At 34.0% G+C, this 26,432-nt stretch overlaps 1 protein-coding gene across 1 annotated transcript; it reads left to right on the top strand.

The window, feature by feature from the left end:
- The first annotated feature begins 24,770 nt into the window (after positions 1 to 24,770).
- LOC114368239 (ATP-dependent DNA helicase PIF2-like) lies at positions 24,771 to 25,892 on the top strand. The gene is made up of 3 exons (XM_028325565.1): positions 24,771 to 24,849; positions 24,920 to 25,138; positions 25,231 to 25,892. The coding sequence occupies exons 1-3, from the start codon at positions 24,771 to 24,773 to the stop codon at positions 25,890 to 25,892; spliced, it is 960 nt and encodes a 319-aa protein (XP_028181366.1).
- Positions 25,893 to 26,432: the final 540 nt, after the last annotated feature.

Below are 26,432 nucleotides of genomic sequence, written 5' to 3'. Positions count from 1 at the left end.
TTATTTAGGAACAAAACTATTGGCTTATATTTTTCTTAATATATTTCGAAACAAAACTTTTAAAAAATTGTACAAATAGAAACTTTTAAATTTGTATTTTTTAAAACTACCCCTATCATTAATACGCATTGTACTAGTAGAAACTTTTAAATTAGTTTACTTTAAGTGATCATGAGAGTCATTTATGCTTGTCAATTAATTAAAGCCTACATTTTTACTTGCACTAATAGAAATTAACTAATTTTAATCAATTGTTTTGTAAGAATAACAAACTAATTAAGCTCGGGTTAAGTAGAGTTGTTATGAGTCTTCATCTCTCTTCAGGATACTTTTAGAATCTCAAATGAGAAATCAAAAGAAAACCAAGTTAGCTAAGAAAATGAATAAATTAAAGTTATAGGTTAAGTAATTTCAATCGCTTTTATTTATTTAATATAAATGTGCATGACAAAATTTGTAGAACTTTGTAATTAATAAATAAGGCATTTGGAGGATTATCTGATAATTCTTCATCATTTACTTTTCTTTATTTTCAAATACTTATACAAAAGTCATGTTTATATTTAGCCATCTTTTCTTGTCCATATTCCTCCATTTTATGACCCAACTTGGGTGCCTTATGTTGTGATGGGTGGAAAATTTTTAATATATTATTTTACTTATATGTTTTTTTAACTGAGTTATATACTAGACTTTCAATCAATGCTCTTGTGACAAATATACCACCAAATTCATCCTAGATAAAAGTAAATGACACATGTGATCCATGAATATAAATTTTTTTCCATTATGTCAATCTTCTAGTTAGTCTCTCTTATGATTTTTTTTCCGTCTAGACCATAGATATCCTCCATTGGAAGCCATGTTGTTAAAATCAAGTAAAACCACTATCAACAACAAAACTATCCCTCCAAGCATTTAACACAACTGGATAACCTCATTGTAAGTAGGGAAGACAATTTGGAGGGTATGGGTAGTAGTCTTCCCACACACCCTCATATATATATATATATATATATATAATTTTATATCAAAGACTTGGCCATAAAGTCATAGTGTTAAAGCAATAAGAAAAAAAAAAAAATAGAGTAGAAGGACATTTGAAGGCAAAAATAAATCCACCTTACTTGGCATCACTATTTTTAATTAGCTTTGTTAGGAATAGAAATAAAAATCACTTTGCTCTTTTTTATAGGCACACATGGTTGACTTGCCTGAAAATGTTTGATCAATTAATTATTTTTAAGAAAAATATCTTATTGACCAATCTTTAGGACATTGGTTAAAAAATTGAAAAGAAAAAATATTTTGTGTAAAGATACATAAGATAGTGTAAAAAAAATCTTAGACGACACCATTTCACACATCTTAATAATTTTTTCTTTTTAATTCTTTGACCAGTGTCCTTAGTAATATTTATCTTGTATAAATAGGCAAAAAAAACTTCTTAAGAGCATTCTAATCAGATAAAAAGCATGCACACTTGCCAATACAGGGCTTGTCAAGACACATTTATCCCCTAATCCTACTCAATACATAACTAATGTCAAGTAAAAGCTGAGAAATCTACACACATCCACTGTTTTGTTGCCAAGTTTTGCGCGCCCCCACAAACCCATTTGTCTGACATCATACAACTGATGAATATAAGGTACTTCCTGTAACCATGATCAGCATCACAACCTTTTGCTCTAGTAGTGTGAGAGACTAACAGTCCATCTCCACCGCAATGTTCCACACACCTGACAACTCTGCCAAACCGAGTGACGCAGTAAAATATGCATCATTTCAAGCACTTCAAGAATCTCGAAGTCATGTAGACGACAAGAAAGTCACCTCAATGTTGTCACCATCACCATCACGACTGATGTTGCGACCCAGGTCATCTCGGGTGACACTTGACCTCTTGTCCATCATGGAGGAGCCTGTGACAACAATCCGAATTTTGGGTATTGAGATTCAACCTTACCTCCCACCACCACCTGGGTCTGTCCGAATTTCGGGTGTTGAGCTTCGACCTTACCTTCCACCACCTGGGCCATTGTTGGAACTCGACGCTCCTGTATCCAATGCAGACATGAAGCCACAACCCTCATAATTGGCCTACCCTGTTCCGAGAAGGAAACAATTTGGATGGCAGTTGGTCATGGATTTGCCTAACATGTTTGCTAATTTATGTTTCACAAGGCCTTGTGAATTTAGTCCAAGCTAATTCAAGTTGATGATAGGTCGTGGTTAGTCTGGTAGTTGGTCATGGATTTTCAATAATAATTATGCCCTTTGAAATGAATTTCAATCGATTAATTAAAATGGTTTTCAATCGATTAATTAATATGGTCTAATAGTTGGTCGTCTGTGTTAAAATCTGCTAGTTCTTTAATTTTGTTCTTCATATTCGTAAATTCACTAAATTGTAAGAAAAATTATATGTATTCCCTTAAACAAAAGCAGGTTTAATCCCAAATGGTACATATCCTAATTGAAATTAAAAATGGTATACGACCAAGATTTAGAATTTGGATCGCTGATGGACATATGAGAGAACAGCACCATGAATTATATGACGATGAATTGGGTAGAACTAACACATACGCATAATTTTTTTCTTTCACATTAGAAAAATGACAACGTTCTGTGTCCGAGGAATAGTAACGCATATAATTTACAGCATTTTTTATGAGAAGTTAAGTTTTAGGCTACCAAAACATGACAGAAGTCTATTCAAACGGTTATAATGTCCAGAAAAGAAATCATTAAATATTCAGATCACTCAGAAAAAATTAAATTAAAATATTCACACAATTATACTTTGTTGAAACTGTCTGTATAAAATGAAATAAAATTAATGATATTAAAGACATCGACATTTAATATTAATTTCAAAGCAATTAAACTGTTTAGAATAAGGGCATTTAAGTCCAGCAATTAATTCGCTTGTTTTGATATCATTTTTTTTTATTACAATTTGTTTGAAAAATAACTTCCTTGCCCTTTATTATAGATACACGTGGTTAACATGCATGTAGCTTCATCCAATTCTAACTCAAGTTTTTTAACACTGGTTAGTGTGTTATGTGCATCCATGTCACACTGATCCACCTCAAAGGTTAATTTGGTAACACTTGTTTAGTAACATAATTTTATTGGAATGCTAATGATATGTTTTTAAATACACTCTACAACCGATTGAAACTTATTCCAAATTATTAATTTTAGCAAATCCTATCTTTAAACTAGTGTTTTTCAATAAATTTCAGTCAATTATAAAGAGATGTTGGAAAGCTAGTGTCACTGAGAGTCTTCCTAGCATTTTTACTTAAAATGATATATTTTATTACATTAAGTGATAACATAATTTAATGGAAAGATAGTCAATGAGAATGTTCATAGCATTTTTCTTAAAAATGATATGTTTTATTACATTATATGAATTAATTTTAATAGATCTAAAAAAGATGTATCATTTGTTTATTCAATTTAGTCATGTTATAATGTATCATTTAGTTTATACCTAAAAAAATATTCACACAAATATTTATATGTAATGATGTCTCTAAAAACTAGCAAATATACATAATATAATTTATTTTTCATAACTTCTTTTCCACTTTGTTTTTTTTCTTTCTTTGTATGAGATGAACTGATCTTGACTCATTTTGATTCATTTTTAGTCCTGACTATAACTATTGTATTTGAAATGAATTCAAAAATCCAACTTATCTATTTATATTTGAAAAAAACGAAAAAAAAAAATCAATCCATCATATGTCCAAGTAACCAGCAAGTATTTGTCTTCCCATGATTATTTTCTATAATAACAGTAGCACACAAGACCCTTTTTAATTTGATTGTAACAATATTTTATATATGTTGTCAATTAGAATATTGATCTATCATCTTCTATTTGAATCGGGCTCTCCATTTTATGGGACACGCCAAATCAATGACTGAGTTAGATCCTTAGAAATATTTTTCAGTTGAATGACGTTCATTCATGATCATACATATGTCTTCAAATTTTTAACGAATGCTTTATGAATAAAACCTCAAATGGATCACAAAAAATGAACAGATTGGTCGGATTGATTCTTGATAGAAGTAAATAATACTCGTGGTCCTTGAATTTAACATTTTTCCATTAAATCAATTCCTCAATTACTATATATATTAAGAAACATTAACTAAAAGGGTGATATCCCATGTTATGTTAAGTGCCTTGTTGGGGGTGTCTACTGAGTTACACTCCATAACTTGTAGACCAATAAATTAAAATCACTTCAATTTTCTCTTATAAACATAATTTCTTCTTGTAATTATGATCCATATGGTTCTCTTCCTATGCTACATGAAATAAATATCATCTTAACTCTTTTTTTTTTTTTGCACAGCAAAAGAGGGATATATATTAATATAAATCTGAATTTATGTTGTCAAGAAATGTGCGCAAACAATAACCAGACGGTCGATTTACATAGAAGAGAAGTTTACTGGCCCACTTCTAAATAAAGCCAGCAAACCGCAAAAACTCAATTGTTGCATGTAATACAATTATAACAACAGAAAACACACATAGAATACTACATATCGCAACAACACAATACAAAGCTAGGGAAAAATAATCTTTTGTACCAAAATCCCAATCTATTTTTTTTGTTTCTTTAAACTTTATTTCACTATATATAGGAGTTTTCTATAACTTACACTCATTTTAAGAAGTAGTTAGCAAGCTATAATTACAAAACAAAAAAATACACCCACTTATTATTACAAATGATAAATATTTAACTTAATTCATTAATAAAAATATGGATTTAATATTGTTCACTTAACATTCTCATAAAATCAATTTTTATATAAATGTGATTGAATTTTTATAAATAAAATGTTATTGTTAACATCAATTATAAAATAGTCAATGTTGTAAATTTTCCTAAACATTCTTATTTTAAAATTTATGTTGTGAGTGCTAAGTTAACATCCACTTTCCATAAAACTTATATTGATATTTTTTTTTTGCTTAAGATGGGTTTGTTAAAACCGATCATGTCAATTTTATTTTAATATCAACTTCACTCTATCTGGGCATTCCTTCCCCTAACTCCTTCGAAAACTTTTGTTCCCTCTCTCAGTAGCTCAAAACCCTCAAACCAAACCCCTATGTTGCCACAATCTCTTCTCCCAAATCCTATGGCGGCTACCTCTTCTCTCACCCAAAACCTCCCCCTTTATTCTCGACACTAATTTTCCTCTAACCTCAACCCTCGTATGGTTCACCTGCAACCTATGCTCCCACTACAACTTTCAAAACATCAACATGAATTGTTGTCACCTACACTGTTGTCCTCCGTCGTCGTCATCAAAGTGGCCATTCCCAGGTACCCTATCCGCCATCTTCTTTGCATCTTTTTTTGTCATTGCTTTTCTTGGAGATTCTGTAGTTGCCACCACAGTCTCATAGGGTGACCTAGCTTCACTCAAGGAGTTGCACGTGACCCCTAACACTGTAGTTAGGAAATGGTTTCCTTTTGTTTGTATTACTACAAGATGAGGAGAAAATTAACTCATTTTATTCAATAATCAATCAGCTAATAAATAGGCAAGATACATCAAAACTGCAAAGAAACTGCAAAGCTACAAACTAGGGAAAATAAGTGCAACGTGCAGAGTGCTGCAACAACCTCATAAAGACTTGGTAAACTCAATTAATATCTAAAATAAATCAAATAAAACAAATACATAACTGTCAGCTAATGAATTAATTTCAACAGCCTCCCTTAAACTTAATGTTTCAAACATAAGTTTAATATACATAACTGCCAGCTAATTAATTAATTTCAACAGCCTCCCTTAAACTTAATGTTTCAAACATAAGTTTAATATACATAACTGCCAGCTAATTAATTAATTTCAACAGCCTCCCTTAAACTTAATGTTTCAAACATAAGTTTAATGAACTCAAATCTAAAACACATTCAAGTCCCTTGCACGGCTTCTTCCATTGTGCATACTCCAAGCAAGGCTCTAAGTTTCTGGAATGACGCTAATTTGAGAGGCTTTGTGAACAAATCAGCTACTTGATCTTCACTTTTGCAGTGAATAAGCTCAACAATTTTCTCCTTTGTTAGTTCACGCAAGAAATAGTATCTCACGTCAATATGCTTGCTCCTTCCATGTAGCACTAGATTTTTTGAGAGTTTGATATATGAGTTGTTGTCACAAAACACTTGTGTAGCTTCTAATTGTTTGAACTGCAATTCCTCTAAAGTTCTTCTTAGCCATATTGCCTGACAAGCGCAAGCAGTTGTAGCAACAAATTCAGCTTTTGTGCTAGACAAAGTGACTATCGGTTGCTTCTTGGAGGATCATCTTGATCTCCTACAAAATCACTATCAGTAAATCCCAACAAATTTGACTTTGTACCCTTCCTGTAAAACAACCCAAAATCTCTTGTTCCTTGCAAGTAACGAAGGATTCTTTTGGCAGCTAGCAAATGTTCTTCTGTAGGATACTCCATGTACCTGCTAACTAAGCTCACATAATACATTATGTCTGGTCTTGTTGCAGTTAGATACATCAAACTGCCAACAATTTGTTTGAAAAATGTGTTGTCAACCTTTTTCCCTTCATGATCTTTGTGCAACTTGCAACCAAATGCTGCTGGAGTTATTGCAGAATTGCAATTCTGCATGTGGAATCTGTCCAAGATTTCTCCCACATATTTCTTTTGAGAAATAAAAATACCAGCATTTGATTGTACCACTTCTATGCCAAGAAAATAATGCATCAGTCCAAGATCAGACATTCCAAACTCATCCATCATAGACTTCCTAAATTCTTTAAACATGGCATCACAATTTCCAGTAAAAATAAGGTCATCAACATATAAGCAAACGATGAGAATTTTCCCTTCATCCCTAGTTTTAATAAAAAGTGTATGCTCATAAGGGCATTTTGAAAAACCAGATTGAATGAAATAAGATTCAATTTGACTATACCAAGCCTGAGGGGCTTGTTTTAGTCCATAAAGGGCTTTCTTCAATTTGTAAACTTTTTCCTCAGTTCCAATCTTAACATAACTAGGGGGTTGATTAACATATACCTGTTCTTCCAAGTATCCATGCAAGAATGCGGATTTGACATCGAGCTGGAAAATTTGCTAGGATTGTTGTGCTGCCAACGCGACCACCAATCTAATTGTGTCATGTCTTGCAAGCGGGGAAAACACTTCTGTGTAATCAGTCCCATATTGTTGCTTGTATCCCTTAGCAACCAAACGAGCCTTGTACTTGTCAACTTCACCGTTCTCATTCAACTTTGTTTTGAAGACCCATTTCACACCAATTGTTTTTTGTCCTCTTGGAAGATCACACAGCTCCCATGTGTCATTTCTTTCAATAGCATCAATCTCATCGTTCATGGCTTTGCGCCATTTTTCTTCTTTGACAGCACTATCAAAAGTTGTAGGATCGCAATCTACAAACAAAGCAAAGTGAGTAATTGGATTTTGAATTCCAGTTACCTCGTAATCTTTCATCCACACTGGCCTTCTTCTAACACGAGAATGAGATTGAGCTTCTTCTTCGTTGATGCTAGTGGTTGTTGGTGAAGTTACAGTTGCTATAGGAGTTGAATTTGTGGAGTTTTCGGGCATGTAAGGTGCTGATATTTGCTCGTGTTCAGTATCGTTGTCGTAAATGACTTGACTAGGTTGCTGCCTTTCCCATTCCCAAGTGTTTTCTTCATCAAAAACAACATCCCTACTGGTCACAATCTTCTTTGTTAATGGGTTAAACAATTTATATGCTTTTGAGACCTCACTTACACCAAGGAAGACACATTTTTCAGCCTTTTCATCCAGTTTCTTTCTTTTTACCTCTGGTACATGAGCATATGCTATGCATCCAAAGATTCTGAAATGATCTACCGTTGGCCTCCTCCCTGGCCTCCTCCTTTTCCAAGCTTCTTCTGGTGTCATATTTTGAATAGAAAAGGTTGGACTTCTATTCAAAACATGAATGCTCCAATTTACTGCTTCCGGCCAAAATGATGTTGGGACATTTCCTCTTGCTAGCAAGCTTCTCACCATGTTGAAAATGGTCCTATTTTTTCTCTCTGAGACACCATTTTGTTGTGGTGCATATGCAGTTGTAAGCTCTCTTCGAATGCCATGTTCTGCACAAAAAATTTCAAATTCTTTGGAGCAATATTCATCACCTCGATCTGTGCGAAGAGTCTTTATAGACCTTCCTGCTTCATTTTCAACACTTGCTTTGAAGCTTTTAAATGTAGAAAACGCTTCTGATTTTTCCTGTATAAAATAACCCCCAGTTTTTCTTGAAAAATCATCAATGAAGCAAATTAAGTATCTTTTACCTCCATTAGAAAATGGGTTTATTGGACCACAAATATCAGAATGCACCAGTTCCAAGACATCTTTTGCTCTCCATGACTTTCCTTTGGGAAATTGAGATCGATGTTGTTTGCCAACAACACATTCTTCACAAACTTGGGAAGGAATAGTAATTTGAGGAAGGTCTGTCACCATGTTTTTCTGTTGCAGGGTCTTTAGTCCACTAAAATTCAAGTGACCATAACGAAAGTGCCACAACCATGATGGATCTACCATGTCAGTCTTGAAGCAAGTCTGAATACTTTCAATTTTCAATGGGAACAATCTGTTTGAACTCATTTGAACAATTGCGATGGCACCTCTAACAGGATCATAAATTTCACATGCTCCCTTCTGAATTGTAATGACATAACCTTTCTCATGTAATTGACCCGCGCTTAATAAATTGCTTTTTAAATCAAGAGCATACAACACATTTGAGGTTGTTTCCACAAAGCCATTCTTGGTTTTTATCTTGACATCACCTTTTCCCATTACTTTTATAGAAGAACAATCACCAAAACTCACAGTAGAATGAAAATCTTCATTTAAATAAGAAAAAGAAGACTTACATCCACTCATGTGGTTACTGCAACCTGTATCCACATACCATATACCTGACTCAGTTTTTCCTCCTTCTTGAATAACCATCTGTAGAGTTTCAACTTCCTTATTTTCAGTAAAATTTGAACTCTCCCCCTTTTCTCTATCATTAGGCAGCCTAGAATAGCATTCAGAAGCATAGTGGCCAAATTTATGACATCTAAAGCACTCTAGCTTGGATCTGTCAGAGTATTGTCCTCTGCCTTTGCTTGTAGTATTAGCTCTGGGATTCTTGTTATCTTCTCTGCTTCCACATTCTCCTCTTCCTCTACCCCTACCTCTACCTCTCCCCCTTCCCCTTCCTCTGAAATCGGAGGAATAAGTATTGGTAGCGGTAGAGGCCTTCAGTGCTCGCTCCTCTGTGGTAGAGCTTCTGTGCATTTTCTGCTCATGAACCAACAAGGAGCTTTGCAATTCATCAATAGACAGCACATCTATGTCTTTTGATTCTTCAATTGAGCAAACAACATAATTGAAATTTGTTGTTAGGGAGCGCAAAATCTTCTCAACAATAGTGACATCTGTCATCTTTTCGCCATGGAACCACATCTTGTTACTAATCTCCATTGTTCTTGCAAAATAATTGGTCACAGATTCTCCATCCTTCATAGCCAGTGTCTCAAAATCTCTCCTCAAGGCTTGAAGCTGTGCACGCTTCACTCAGACAGAGCCTTCATATTTTCTCTTCATGGATTCCCAAATATCCTTGGAAGTTTCTTTGCAAAGAATAGTTTCCAAGATTGCACAATCAATTGCCTGAAAGAGGTAATTTTTTGCTTTTAGGTCCTTCAGCTTTCGAGCTTCAAACTCCGTTTTCTAGGCATCAGTCAAGACTGCACCTACTGGTGATTCTTGAATCCCTGATTCAATAACTGACCAAAATTCTTTTGATCATAAGAAATTTTGCATGAGCATACTCCAATGGTCATAGTGACCATCAAAGCATGGGATGGCTGCTTGCACAAAACTAGACTCAGTGGCCATGGGAAATGAACTAGGCTCTGATACCACTGTTACTACAAGATGAGGAGAAAATTAACTCATTTTATTCAATAATCAATCAGCCAATAAATAGGCAAGATACATCAAAACTGCAAAGCTACAAACTAGGGAAAATAAGTGCAACGTGCAAAGTGCTGCAACAACCTCCTAAAGACTTGGTAAACTCGGTTAATATCTAAAACTAATCAAATAAAACAAATACATAACTGCCAGCTAATGAACTAATTTCAACAGTTTGGTGCTACTTCATTTTTCCATTAAATGCCCCAATGAGCCTTTGGTCACATAATATGTTTATCTTGATGTTGTGTTGTTTGATTCTCTTTGCCTATTTGATTAAATGCCCCAATGAGCCTTTGGTCACAACATACACTTCTGATTCTGGTTGCTGCGTAAGTAAAGATGGCTTCTTCTTTGTAGTATGAGGAATCACAAGGAATCAGAACCTTAAGCTCTGGGCTGCTGAATTTTTTTTCCCAAAACTGAAACACAAATGGGGTAAACATATAGTAAATCTAACATCTGCAAGAAGTCTGAATTTTACGTTGCAGTCTTTTACCAAAATAAAATTAGCGTCAATCAGTCTTTTCCTTGCAAATATATTACTGAATTTCATCTTTAAAGACTTCTATTTGAATCAATTATTATCTTATATCAAATATGGTTTGTCAAATCTTTTTGAGGAAAAAAAGCTAGGAATGAGTGCAGTAACCATCTTCCAAGTCCCAGACGAGGACCTTCCTATCAACTCCACTAGTGTTGGAAACTTAGATAATAGCAAGTGCTAGTGACTAAAGGGAAGAAGAAAAGATCATAGAATATGCAAGGAAAAAAAGAAAATCCCCTACTGATTTCCTTCATGAGATAAAAAAAAGGCAGATGAAAATGAATGGGAATCGATAAAGTTTTTTCTATGATAAAGACATTCTGCTAATCCTGCTTATAGGAACCCATCCCTTTTTTGTTATAAGGTCAACTTCTTTCATTATTATATATATGAGAATAAGGGCTAATAACAGATGATAAAAGAAAAAATTCAACCAATATATAACTGAGGTATTTGTGTGACCTTAATAACCTGGGACATTGTTGGAGTTATACTTTGTTCTATCCCCAATCATCTTAGAAGAAATTATATTGTTCTTGGTTTTTTAAAGTATAATATATGCTAAATATATAATGACTCTTTCTTTTGTAAAAACTATAAAATGTAGGATTTCTATGTTCAAGTCCTGATAAATTTTTTTTATTACATTTGTTCATCAATGGCATTATTTCTTTTTATTTCCATTCATCATGATATTTTTAGAGGATTTGTGTTACTCTCCTTGTCATAGTGGAACCACATTGCTTTCATTCCATTTACTTATAGTTCTACAATTGATTTGATCCTGCAGACCTGCACTTTTGCATAGCACATATACCTTGACATTTTGTGTAGTTCAATTTTTAACATAACGAATTCTATTAGATTTTAATTTAACCCCTGCGATAGAATTGGTACAAATGTGTTATGCCATTATTAGTCATTCATTAGACTTTTTTCTCTGCCCAACTATAAACATTTTTCTTATCAATGACATGGAACTTTATAGTAATAATATAACTGGGGAAATCCCACTCAAGCTTGGAAGTTTGACAAACTTGGTGAACTTGGATCTTTACATGAATGACATTGTGGCTGAAACAGTGAATCTATAGTTGTAGATAGATTTTTGAAACCTTGATCTGTTGACTTTTTGCATTTTAATTTAATTCATTTTACTAAGCCTTGTATTATTAAAATTTAAAACTAAAACTCTTACAAGTTAATTATAAACTTTCTCTAGTTTACTTTGAAGTGGTAATGCTCTATCATGCAACCCCTTTACTTTCATTTGTGTCCTTTTGTGTCATCACTTTGCTTAGCGAAATTCTTGCTTAGTTGATATTAGTCACTGGATTAAGATTGCATGCCTTCAAAGATCATGTTTATTATTCCAGTGGCTAGAAGAAGCAAACTTGTGTGACATGGAATGTTTGGGCTATGATTTGATTTACCTTTTATTATGAGCCTTGGTCTACTAAAAATTGCTTCTTTGTTCTTTGTTTCTTTTATTTTAATACTAGATTGTGGAGGTGTGGAGTATGCAAGAAATAATGGTATCCTAGTTATATCTCTATCTCTATTATATATACAAAGAAGGCCCTGACTACCTGTTGTCTCTACTGCCAACACTTGTCCAATAAAAAAATAATAAACCCTCCAATCCTTCTGTGCTCACTTCAGTCCATGTGTCCTGCTTGTTTTTGCTTCTTTGCTTTTCCCCTTCCATTATTTTTCCCGTCCCTCTAGGTGTCCTGTCTGGGTTTTTTTCCATTTCTTCTTTTCCCATATTCTCATTCTTTTGCCATTCTCACTCTGTTCACTCTTTCTCTCCTGGGTTTTTTCCCATTTCTTCTTCTCTTCTATTGTCGTCCTCACTCCGTTCACTCTTTCTCTCCTTTGGGCTTGCTTTCTGAACTTTCGGTTTGTCTTGCATTTGCTTCTTTTTTTGCGGTTGTGTGTTCATTCTCTATTTTCCTTTTTCGGTTTGGGTTTTTGTTGATGGGTTTTTGTTTTGCTTCCTACTGGCTTAGCTTTTTCTTTTGTATTTTGTTTCCTTTTCATTCTCGCCCCTTTGCATCTAATCATTTTATTCTTTATTTCATTTTTTTGTATATTCCTTTGGACTGAAGTACTGAAAACATGCGTGAGCTTTGTCTGATTCGGATTTAGATTGCTACTGTTTATCTTACCTCCTCTGTGTTTTTGCCTTTCTGTTCGTTTTGATGTCTACTAATGTTTCTATTTTGTTCTTCTATATCCAGGTCTTGAACTACGATTTTGTTCTTCTTTTCCCAGGTTTGTATTTGGTTCCTTTTGGCCTTTATGTTGGTTTGCATGTGTTAAAAGCTTTCACCTTTGTATTTGTTTTTTATGTGTATTGGTTTGGACTGGGAAACTGAAAAAAGGCGTGGCCTTTGTCTGATTCTGCTTTAGTTCGCTACTGTTTATCAGGCATCCTCTGTCGTTTTGTGTTTCTCTTTGTTTTGGTTGTATATTGCTTTGGACTGAGAACAAATGTCACGTTTATCTAATCCTCATTTTGTTGTCTACTGTTTATTTTCCCTCCTTTGTGGTTTTGTGTTTCTGTCCGTTTTGATTGATGTCTAAAATTTTTTTACCTTTGTATTTGGTTCCTTTTTTATTCCCTCTATTTTTCTCCATCATTCTTTTCTGGTTACTCTTTACCTTTTTCTTGGGTTTTGGTAACATTTGTTGCTATTTTGTTCTCCTATCCAGGTTTCTATTTTTCTGCAACTTTCTTTTCCGGCTACTCTTTATTACCTTTTTTAATTCGGTTTTGCTAACGTTTGTTGTTATTTTGTTCTATCCAGGTTTTGAGCTACGATTTTGCTCTTCTTTTTCGATTGCTTTCATTGACCAAGTTTGTATTTGGTTCCTTTTGATTCTATGCCCATTTGTTGGTTTTTAAAAACATCTCTGATCACAAAATGATGCAAATACACTGTTTTTGGGTTTGCGTTTGACTATGTTTTCCAATTTCAGTACTATTTTGTCTTCTACTATTTCTGTGTTCTTTGGTGTTTTATTCTGAACATAAAGGTTTTGGATGTTGGTATCCTTCCCCTTATTTGCTCTTGTTTGTCACTGTTTGCAAAAACAAAAAGGTTTTTGATGTTGGTATCCTTCCCGCTATTTGCTCCTGTTTGAATGTGCTTCCTATTTTCTCTATATTTGCCTGTCTTTTTGTGATTCCCGGTGGTCTTTATTATCTATGTTGTAGCCATGTCTTGGAAAGAAAATCTTATATTTGAGTTACACACTAGAAAAGGAACATGGAAAATAGCTGCCCGTATCACTGATCTTTGGCAAGTTCGGAAGCAAAATAGTAAACAAGCAATTGAGATGGTGTTGATGGACCAAACGGTTATTGTTGTGTTCTTTCTGTTTGTTGTTATTAGTCATTTGTATTGTATGTGATGTCACTTTATTTTATGGTTTAAGTGTTTCGGGGTTCAAAAATTGGGGCTACTCTATGGCAAGAATTGTTCACTGAGTTGTGGGACAAGTTACATTGTGGTTCTTCGTATTTGATTCAGAACCTGAGGATTGTTGACAACCAATCTGAATACAGAGTCAGCCCAGTTCCATTTTTGGTTTATTTCTTGAAAACTACATTTGTCAAGGAAATCCATCGTCCAAAAATTCCTTCTTATATTTATCTGATTACTTCTTTTGCTGATATAATCTCTGGCCTGACATCCCATCATACATTAGTGGGTCAGTTTGTTTAGTTTTTCGTATAACCAACAATTTGATATGCATCTTTGTCTCATACTAACGTTTATGTTGGGTGGCCATGTTTGGCAAGACATTGTTGGTGTGGTTACTGATCTCATTGATGTTAAGACAGTTAATCCCCCTCACAGGATGACAGTCAGGCTCAGGGATAACAAGTATTCAAATGTCCTAATTTAACATATATATATCCTCTCAGACTAACCAAATCAGACCATTCCAGCTTCTCCTTATTATTTTATATGATCAATGGGTTATCAACAACTAACATGCTGATTGTCATTGTCTGGTCATAGTAACTGCGACATTCTAATGACTGTTTGGGAGGACTATGCTATTCAGCTCCATGATGCTATTGACAAAAACCTTCTGCTTCAGGAACCATTGGTTGTTATGTTGACCCTAGGTAAAATCAAGGATGCTACAGGTGCGTCTGGTGTTGGTTAGTCTTTGTTTTGCATATTTATTCACTTTGGTTAATAAATATGTATGTTGTTGATGATATTAACGAATATCATTCCAGACAAGTATCCCCTAAGTGTGCAAAATATCAAATTTGGATCTAGATTGTATGTCAATGCTGACATTGCAGAGATACAACAATTTCGTCAAAGGTTTGTCATTAATTTTACATTTTTGCAGTGTTGTCATGTTGCAGCCCTCATTTTTTTTTTACTTTCTTTGCATTTTTTATATGTTTTAATGGCCTGACTCTAATTTTTTAATTTGTGGTCTATTCAGTTTGTGTGTCCCATTTTATTGTGGTGGAATAACCCATGATAAAGGTGGTTCTCAGTCCCAATCTAGCTAGAGTAATCTGGTGGAGAAGTTTTTTCACAATGCTCGGGTGGTTAGTATAGGTGAAATCAACAACCTCAGACAGGTTACTAATTGAACGTTGCTTTCCTTTATGTGGGCTTTACGGCATCTTTGTTTCGTCATGTATTATTTACCGTGTTTCAGGATTGTTACTGCTTGACTGTTGGGACAGTTGACGAAATCATCATTGATGCTCCATGGAGTTATGACAGTTGTCCTAACTGTACCACCACATTTGATCCATCGAAAGGTGGCTTAGCTTGTCATTCTTGCCAAAATAGTGTGACCAATACAGTTCCACGGTTAGCCATGATCATTTTTTGCTCTAATTATTTACTTACATGTTTCACTATTTTACCAAATTTTCCTGACACTGCTATGGATGCCAAGGTATAAATTAAATGTTAGGATGGAGCATAATGGGGACAAAGGAAACTTCCTTTTTTGGGATGCAACATGTATCAAGCTGTTTGGTAAGACTGCTGCAGAATGTCGAGATGAATTGATAGCGGTATGTTCTACACGATACAATCATAGATTAAATAATAATTTTGTGGTTTGTGATTGACGCCAATTACTTCCCCTGTGTAGGATGGGGACGATATTAAGGTGTTTTCAACCTGTGTTGATGAAATCCTGTCCAAAACTTGGGCTGTCATATTTAAGTTCTGTTCACAATTGCACCAATCATCTGTGTTGGATGTCAGTGAAGAACCCCATCATATTCAAACATTGATAGCCACCCTTGGGTTGAAGGTAATAACTAAATAAGTTTATTAGAATATAAGGTCAGCAACAATAAACGGTGTTTCTCCTGTGTTAATATTTTTCATACAGGAACAATCAAGTAAGGGAAAGGCAATAGCTGTTGAGCCTAAAAGTTCACCGCCAATTTTTCTTCCCACGGTGGGTCTTTGGTTTCAATATTTTTCTGGATGTGCGATTGACAAATGTTTTAAACTATTATTACATCATGAAAAATATTTCCTTATCGTATTGTTCTTAATATATATATATATATATATATATATATATATATATATATTACTAAATTGGACCATAACAATTTACTGTTTAATTTAGCATACGATAACATATAAATCGATTTGGTTTGCTTTGTTTGGATGTTACTACATCGACATTGACTGTGTCACGAACAAAATACTTCCTTCCATGCTATATCCTCCTGTCATATTTACCATTTTATTATATATCCAAATATTGGGATATATCCAAATATTAGCTTATGTCATTTAATGCTTTTATTTATTTATTCTTATATTCATATTTATATTTTTATATCATACATATATATATATATATATATATATATATATATATCAAATATTCATATTTATATTTTATATTTTTATATTATAGTATATTATATTTACATTTGTTGTGCTTTAATGTCACAGATGCTTATCACTTTACCAGGGATGCAACTTCCAGTTTGACTTTGAAATAAATCAGAACTTACGGAAACTATCAACATCCATTATTTGTAGTGTGTAATTGTATTTCTTATGAAATCTATATAGGAATTTTTCAGGTTCTGCCTTTGTCAGTGACCACAATAACTATACCTTACAATCATTTCTCTGTTGCAGGCAAGATGGCCATCATATCCTCACATGGAAATATTGATATCCAAAAACACGTCCATCCCATTATATTTAACTCTGTTTGTTTAAATATTACAGTTGCTAGCACATGGCGTGCATATCATTGATTGTAGATCTGAATATCCTGTTGTTGACCTGAGACACAATTACTTGATGCCTCAGCATAAGGTTGTCTTTTATTACCACGCTAACGGAGGTCTATGACTGATCATCCTGAGCGAACACATTGGATGCGATAAAGAGGAGTCTACCTACATAAGAGGGATAACACTTATAACAATGTTTCGTTGCTTTGGTTGTCCATTACAAAATTTATATATTTTTTGCTTTCATATGTGTTGGCATATTAGACAATATCATAATTGTTGTTCCACTTGAATCAATATTATATGTGGTATAATAAATATATTTCTTAATCATCTGTTCAATCTCTTGCTTTTTGTGATCATAAATTTTAATTCAATATCATATTTGTTGTTCCACTTTAATCAATATTATATATGGTATAACAAACATGTTTCTTAATCAGCTGTTCAATCTCTTGCTTTTGGTGGTCTTAAATTTTAATTCAATTATTATTATTATATACCTGTGTAAAACATTGTGTACCAACACACATAATCAATTCTATTTACTTAGCCTATAACACAACACAATTAAAATTCATGAATTCATCACATCAGTTATATTAATAATTATAATTATATTAATCATTAAAATTAATATCCCATGCTCAACCTATCCCAGGCTTCCAAAAATTATTAGTCATATGCAAAACACTAACAATAATGCCGTTAATATATGTCTATCGCTTTGTGATTTTTTCAATACTTAAAATTATTGTTATATTGTCACTAACCTCATTACTTGGAAATGCATTTAATGTGTACAACTATAAAAATGTATGGTATGATTGTTCTGCGTTTTATAGGTGACTATTTTTTGGGATGCCACGCTCAATGCATTTAATGAAACAAATTTAGATACACCTTTACCAGCAACACTGACTAACCTTGATTCGTTAGGTGGTTTCACCAACTATATAAACTTACTTCCCTCATTCGACGGCCTTTGTCAATCCCTCATTGATGTCAATCAATCAATATCAATATTAATGCTATGGAAACAATGCTTCAAAAACTTTTGTTACTTTCAATTCATCCGGCAATGCACCATTTAATTTCAAACATTTTATTTCCTCCCTCATCAAACACTAAATGTATTCAACTTCAAAAACAAAGACGATGATCATAAATGTTCACACATCAGAGAATTTGCAAACCAGACACTTTACAGCGGTAGACCATTCGTACTAGACTAAACCATCGAGTATGAAATTTAATGCGTGTTTCGCTACAAATTTTTGTATTCTTTTATGCTATTGTGGTTTTTCAATTGCAAATACATATCCCATTACTCGCTCATCCAAATAGCTATAATATTGGTATCATTTCAAAATCCAGCAACTACAACTACTTATTTAACTTAGTTTCAACGTTTGATTTTCATGTTGTTTCACAATTATAAGCCAGTTGTTGCATAAATCTAACTTCTCATGGACAACTATGTTGAATGAAGGAAGCGTAGGAAAATTATTTTACAACGAAAAACACAAAGTTCAATCACTAATGGTATCAATTAATACAGATTTGTAATTCATTTATACATTATTCAAATTAATATTATACTTACAACAACTATTATTATAGACAACTTGCAGTATATCTCACAATGTAGCCCGACCATTAACCATAATAATAACCCCGCTACAAGCTTCCAATGTACACCACCACACAGAACTTTATCTATGAATCAATCTGGACATTGCTCGAAAAACCATACAGTCAATCTTTCTTCCATCCAGAGGAATTTGATGTCATGTTATGACAATAAAAAAATAGAACAACTCCTTCTACATCCACATGCCAAGTCAGTGATCGTTATTCCAATATCACACAGTTTCACATTCATATAGGTAATTTTTTTTTGTTATGCTATTATTAGATATCTACATAGACACATTTTATTTATTATTACATCCTTTTCAAATCTTATTCTATAGTCAACTTATATATAGGATGCCATATTGTGTGTTTATTATGCAGATGAAAATCACACACCAACTAACACTACACAGGATCATCAATTTGTCGGCCATGACCTCTCAGATTCCACCGATGATGATCTAAATAAGACACAGGAAAACATCGATATAGGTAATCATCCATTATTTATATTGTGTTTCTTCCATCATCAAATAAATCAATCAAATAGTTTCGGCTGATGTGTGTTATACCATATCAATATATATAGAATACTCATTGAATGACCCAACGATAGATGATCTTGATGATTACGATGAACAAACCTTTCTAACCGCCTCATCTGCATAGCAAAATACATGTTTTATCTTTCAACTAAAAAAATGCATTCAAATGTGTTTCATATATATAATTATTACTGATAACTTATTTATAGGTGGTGCTTACATTCATATTGGAGATCCTGTATAGGAATGCCCACATTGTAAAACTATGATGTGGTATGATGAGAGGATAAATAAAGACAAACAAATCAAGAAACCAAGGTTTTCATTATGTTGTTCTGATGGAAAAATACAATTGCCTCTATTGCAACAACCACCCCATCCATTGAATTACTTACTTTTCAATAACCAGGATGCTAAAGCTAAGAATTTCCAGCAGTACATACGAATGTATAATCTAATGTTTGCGTTCACATCTCCCGGTATCAAAATTGACACATCCTATAACACTGGAAAGGGACCTCTAACTTTCCCTATACATGGCCAAACACATCATCTTATTGGAAGCCTCCTCCCTATGCCTAATAACCCACCCAAGTTTTCACAACTATATATTTATGATACAGACAATGAGATCAACAATAGACTTTCACAAAACCCGTTAGTATTTATACTTATGTTACACCTATAAAAAATTACATTTTCAAATAACTGCCTATTCTGCTCTGACTAATTTTTAATTTACAGCATGCACAATATGCTTGATGAATAGATTATCATTGCAATCAAAGACATGCTCGATCATCACAATTATTATGCCCAAAAGTTTAGGATGGCAAGGGACATATTGCAATCTGTTGCACTTCCAGACCTAAAGATAAAACTGATTAGTCAAAGACAAACAGATGGAAGGTTATATAACTTACCAACTACCACTGAAGTTGCTGCTTTGATTGTTGGTGATGAACACTCAGCTGATAAAAGAGATATCATAATAGAAAAACAATCCGGATTTCTGAAGAGAATACATGAACTTCATCCTGCATATTTACCTTTGCAATATCCACTTTTATACCCAAAAGGAGAAGATGGTTACATACTAGATATACCTCACAAAGATCATGCCAATATACATACTGCAAAGAGGAAAAAAGTCACGTTACGCGAATATTTTTGTTATAGGCTGCAGTCAAGAATCAACGAAGCTCAGAATATACTTCATTCCAGAAGATTATTTCAGTAATGGATTGTTGATGGATATTGCATGATTGAGTCTAAAAAACTTAACTATGTGAGACAACATCAACAACAACTCAGGGTTGACAAATACATCAATTTCACTGCCTCTAATGATCATCCTGAAACACTTGGTAGGGATAAAGGAAAGAGAATCATACTGCCAAATAGTTTTGTTGGTAGTTAAAGATATATAGAGCAACTCTATTTTGATGGGATGGCAATTTGTGGACATCTTGAATTTCCAGACTTATTCTTAACAATAACATGTAATCCAACATGGCTAGAAATACAACGCAAGGTCACACAATCCAATCTCACCCCCCATAATTGCCCTAATATTATCACACGAGTTTTCAAAATAAAACTCAATCAATTGATGAATGACTTAAAACATGGCAATATCTTTGGTAACATTATTGGATGTAAGTGATAAAAAATTTTATGACTTTTTCCCTACTTTGTAAATTGATGTTTATAGTATCACTAATGCAACTTTATTGCAATTATTTATACAATTGAGTGGAAAAAAAGAGGATTGCCATATGCCCACATTTTAATCTTTCTGCACCCTTCAAACAAATTACCAAATCCAGAGGATATTGATCACATCATTTCAGCAGAAATACCTAACAAACACACCCATGCAGAATTATTTGAAATTGTCTCCAGCCATATGATGCATGGACCATGTGGGTTTGCAAATAAAAGATCACCATGTATGGTCAATGGGAAGTGTATTAGATGTTTTACAAAAAAATTCCATGGAGCAACAATTGTTGACCAAGATGGATTTCCAGTTTATAGGAGAAGAAATGATGGACGTACAGTGATGAAAAATGGAATTGAACTAGATAACAGATTTGTTGTACCATACAATCCACAACTCTTATTGAAATATAAAACACACCTAAATGTGGAATGGTGTAATCAAAGTACATCCATCAAATATTTGTTCAAATGCATCAACAAAGGTTCTGACCGTATCATAGCCACTCTTCTAAATCATCACACCTCGAATGGTGACCACTCTCAGGTTCAAGATGAAACTAAACAATATCTTGATTGCAGGTATGCTTCTATTCTCACCTGATTAAAATAACAACATCATTTCACATAAGTTTATTTATTAAATATTATATATTTAACTCAAACTTACCAACATCTGACTGTATCTTCAACAATATATCTATATTGCTTGAATCATTAGGTATGTATCTTCCCCAGAAGCATGTTGGAAAATTTTCGCATTCCCGATGCACAGACGTTCCCCAGCAGTGGAGCGGCTATATTTCCATCTTGAAAATCAACAGCATGTTTACTGGACAGATGATCAACAAATTGGTGAAGTCCTATCAAAAAACACAATCAAAGAATCCATGTTCACAGCCTGGATGCATTCTAACAAAATATGTTCTTATGGACGGGTTCTTACATATCATCAATATATCTCAAGATTTGTTTATGTTGCCCGTAAAAGATGCTGGCAACCAAGAAAACAAGGGAATACAATAGGCAGACTCATATGGGTCCCACCTTTAGCTGGTGAATTGTTTTACCTTAGATGATGATATCCACTACCAAAGGTGCACAGTCTTACAGTGACATTAGAACAGTCAATGGTGTGGTATATGGTACATTTAAGGAAACATGTTTTGCAAAAGGCTTTCTAGGTAGTGATCAAGAATTTATTAGTGCTTTACAAGAAGCTAATAATTGGGGTACTGCACACTACCTAAGAAAATTATTTGTCAAAATTTTATTTATGAACACCATGGACAGACCAGAATATGTTTGGCAACAGACATGGCAATGGATGACAGATGATATCACATTCAATCATAGAAAACAAGGTAATTTTATATATTCTAAATAATTATTGTTTACTCATAATCATTGTGTTTCTTATTTTACTAATCACAGGTATCCACCTTACTGAAAAGGAAACAATTCATTTATGCTTGACTGAGATTGAGAATATGCTACAAGCCAACAGAACGACCTTGCGAGATTTTCCATCCATGCCATACCCAATAGGATATGCACCCAACCAGCACCATAATAAACCAATCCATAATGAAATGGCATATGACAAACAAATGCTAGCAGCAGAATTCAACAGAGCATACCATTTGCTCAGAGGTATTCACAAATTATAACACATTTTATTAAGCCACTCCTCAATCACAATAGTGCATATTAGTATTTCTTAATATGTCAATATATAATTACAGATGAGCAAAAAACTATTGTCGATACCATTATCCGTATAGTTAACACTCAATCAGTTGTAGTTTACTTCCTCTATGGATATGGTGGAACTGGCAAAACATTTGTTTGGACAACCTTATCATCTGCTATACGCTCCAATGGTAGAATTGTTTGTACAGTTGCTTCAAGTGGAATTGCTTCATTACTATTGCCTGGTGGTCGGACAGCGCATTCCAAATTTGCTATACCAGTCCCTGCAACACAAAATTCGACATGCAATATTCATCAAGGCAGTGAGTTAGCTGAATTATTAAAGGTTACAAAACTAATAGTCTGGGATGAAGCTCCAATGTGTCACAGATTTGCATTTGAGGCACTAGATAAAAGCCTTAAAGACATCATGCCGAACAATCTGCCTTTTGGAGGAAAAATTGTAGTTTTTGGTGGAGATTTCCGACAGATCTTGCCTATTGTTCCAAAAGGTAATCGCTCAGACATTGTTCATGCAACTATAAATGCATCATACATTTGGGACCATTGCCAAATTCTTAAACTCACAAAAAACATGAGATTGTTATCAAGTGCTCCCGAACAACCCAACAATCAAGAGCTCAAACAATTTTCAGATTGGCTACTTGACATAGGAGATGGAAAAATTGGACAAGATAATGACGGATTTTCATAAATCACCATCCCAGATTGTTGGATCAAGTGGCCTCAGAATAATTAAGAAGGGGGGTTGAATTAATTATTCATAAACCTTTACTAATTAAAAATTTACTCTTCTAAGGCTTTTACTATGTTGTTAAGTAGATGAAGAATAGAAAAGAAACTTAACCAAAAGTAAAAGCGGGAATTAAAGTGCACAACGGAAATTAAAAGAGTGGGGAAGAAGGAGACAAACACACAAGAGTTTTTATACTGGTTCGACAACAACCCGTGCCTACATCCAGTCCCCAAGCGACTTTTGGTCCTTGAGATTTCTTTTCAACCTTGTAAAAATCCTTTTAGAAGCAAAGATCCACAAGGGATGTACCCTCCCTTGTTCTCTTTGAACAACCTAGTGGATGTACCCTCCACTAGAACTGATCCAAAAGAGATGTACCCTCTCTTGTTCTCAGTCAATAACCCAAGTAGATGCACCCTCTACTTGTACCACAAAGGATGTACCCTCCAATGTGTTAAGACAAATTTCTCAGGCGGTTAAACCTTTGAAACTTTGTGAATGGGGATACAAAAGAATTCTTAGGTGGTTAGTCCTTTGAAATCTTTTGTATATGGGAAAGGGAATAATCAAAAGAATTCCCAGACTGTGTCATTTTGAATTCTTTGACAAGGGAGAAGGGAGACACAAAAGAATTCAGGCGGTTAGTCCTTTGTTCTTTTGGAAAAGGGAGAAGAGAGACACAAAAAGAATTCAGGTGGTTAGTCCTTGGCGAATTCTTTTTGGCAAAGGGAGAAGGGAATGAAAAAGATGAATAACACAAGTTTTTGAACAAGAACTTTTCTTGGAAGAGAAAGTTTTGAACAAAATTTTTTAGAAAGATGAAGAGAAGATGAAACAGAAAAACCGTTGAAAGAGATGAAAGCAAATATTGAAAGATAATTGAAAGAGATGATTGGGATGAATGTGATTGTTAAAATGTTTCATGCCAAGGTCACATATTTATAGTTTCTTGATGACTCATGTCAAAACTTGTAACTCTTGGCAATTCCTTTAAAAATAATCACTTAAAAAGATATGACTTTTGAAAGAATCTTCAGAAACAAGTCACTTGAAGAAATGTGACTTTTGGAAATGAATTTTTCGAAAACAGTCACTGGTAATCTATTACCATAAAGGTGTAATCGATTACACATCAACAGATGTGACTCTTCATTTTGAATTTTGAAAATCTTAACGTTTTAAAACCACTGGTAATCGATTACTATAATCTGGTAATCGATTACCAGAGAGTAAAACTCTTTGGTATTATAAAAGATGCTGGCAACCAAGAAAACAAGGAATACAATAGGCAGACTCATATGGGTCCCACCTTTAGCTGGTGAATTGTTTTACCTTAGATGATGATATCCACTACCAAAGGTGCACAGTCTTACAGTGACATTAGAACAGTCAATGGTGTGGTATATGGTACATTTAAGGAAACATGTTTTGCAAAAGGCTTTCTAGGTAGTGATCAAGAATTTATTAGTGCTTTACAAGAAGCTAATAATTGGGGTACTGCACACTACCTAAGAAAATTATTTGTCAAAATTTTATTTATGAACACCATGGACAGACCAGAATATGTTTGGCAACAGACATGGCAATGGATGACAGATGATATCACATTCAATCATAGAAAACAAGGTAATTTTATATATTCTAAATAATTATTGTTTACTCATAATCATTGTGTTTCTTATTTTACTAATCACAGGTATCCACCTTACTGAAAAGGAAACAATTCATTTATGCTTGACTGAGATTGAGAATATGCTACAAGCCAACAGAACGACCTTGCGAGATTTTCCATCCATGCCATACCCAATAGGATATGCACCCAACCAGCACCATAATAAACCAATCCATAATGAAATGGCATATGACAAACAAATGCTAGCAGCAGAATTCAACAGAGCATACCATTTGCTCAGAGGTATTCACAAATTATAACACATTTTATTAAGCCACTCCTCAATCACAATAGTGCATATTAGTATTTCTTAATATGTCAATATATAATTACAGATGAGCAAAAAACTATTGTCGATACCATTATCCGTATAGTTAACACTCAATCAGTTGTAGTTTACTTCCTCTATGGATATGGTGGAACTGGCAAAACATTTGTTTGGACAACCTTATCATCTGCTATACGCTCCAATGGTAGAATTGTTTGTACAGTTGCTTCAAGTGGAATTGCTTCATTACTATTGCCTGGTGGTCGGACAGCGCATTCCAAATTTGCTATACCAGTCCCTGCAACACAAAATTCGACATGCAATATTCATCAAGGCAGTGAGTTAGCTGAATTATTAAAGGTTACAAAACTAATAGTCTGGGATGAAGCTCCAATGTGTCACAGATTTGCATTTGAGGCACTAGATAAAAGCCTTAAAGACATCATGCCGAACAATCTGCCTTTTGGAGGAAAAATTGTAGTTTTTGGTGGAGATTTCCGACAGATCTTGCCTATTGTTCCAAAAGGTAATCGCTCAGACATTGTTCATGCAACTATAAATGCATCATACATTTGGGACCATTGCCAAATTCTTAAACTCACAAAAAACATGAGATTGTTATCAAGTGCTCCCGAACAACCCAACAATCAAGAGCTCAAACAATTTTCAGATTGGCTACTTGACATAGGAGATGGAAAAATTGGACAAGATAATGACGGATTTTCATAAATCACCATCCCAGATTGTTGGATCAAGTGGCCTCAGAATAATTAAGAAGGGGGGTTGAATTAATTATTCATAAACCTTTACTAATTAAAAATTTACTCTTCTAAGGCTTTTACTATGTTGTTAAGTAGATGAAGAATAGAAAAGAAACTTAACCAAAAGTAAAAGCGGGAATTAAAGTGCACAACGGAAATTAAAAGAGTGGGGAAGAAGGAGACAAACACACAAGAGTTTTTATACTGGTTCGACAACAACCCGTGCCTACATCCAGTCCCCAAGCGACTTTTGGTCCTTGAGATTTCTTTTCAACCTTGTAAAAATCCTTTTAGAAGCAAAGATCCACAAGGGATGTACCCTCCCTTGTTCTCTTTGAACAACCTAGTGGATGTACCCTCCACTAGAACTGATCCAAAAGAGATGTACCCTCTCTTGTTCTCAGTCAATAACCCAAGTAGATGCACCCTCTACTTGTACCACAAAGGATGTACCCTCCAATGTGTTAAGACAAATTTCTCAGGCGGTTAAACCTTTGAAACTTTGTGA

The sequence above is a fragment of the Glycine soja genome, chromosome 9 (genome assembly GCF_004193775.1).
Source record: "Glycine soja cultivar W05 chromosome 9, ASM419377v2, whole genome shotgun sequence".
Taxonomy (NCBI): domain Eukaryota; kingdom Viridiplantae; phylum Streptophyta; class Magnoliopsida; order Fabales; family Fabaceae; genus Glycine; species Glycine soja.
Note: the sequence above shows the minus strand (reverse complement) of the source record. Positions and strands in the feature narration are given on the sequence as shown.

Excerpts from the sequence above, each read along its gene's own strand:
- LOC114368239 (XM_028325565.1), top strand. The coding sequence starts at position 24,771 with ATGGACAGACCAGAATATGTTTGGCAACAGACATGGCAATGGATGACA. Across the intron at positions 24,850-24,919 it reads ATTCAATCATAGAAAACAAG|GTATCCACCTTACTGAAAAG; the intron begins GTAATTTTATAT and ends TACTAATCACAG. Across the intron at positions 25,139-25,230 it reads AGCATACCATTTGCTCAGAG|ATGAGCAAAAAACTATTGTC; the intron begins GTATTCACAAAT and ends ATATAATTACAG.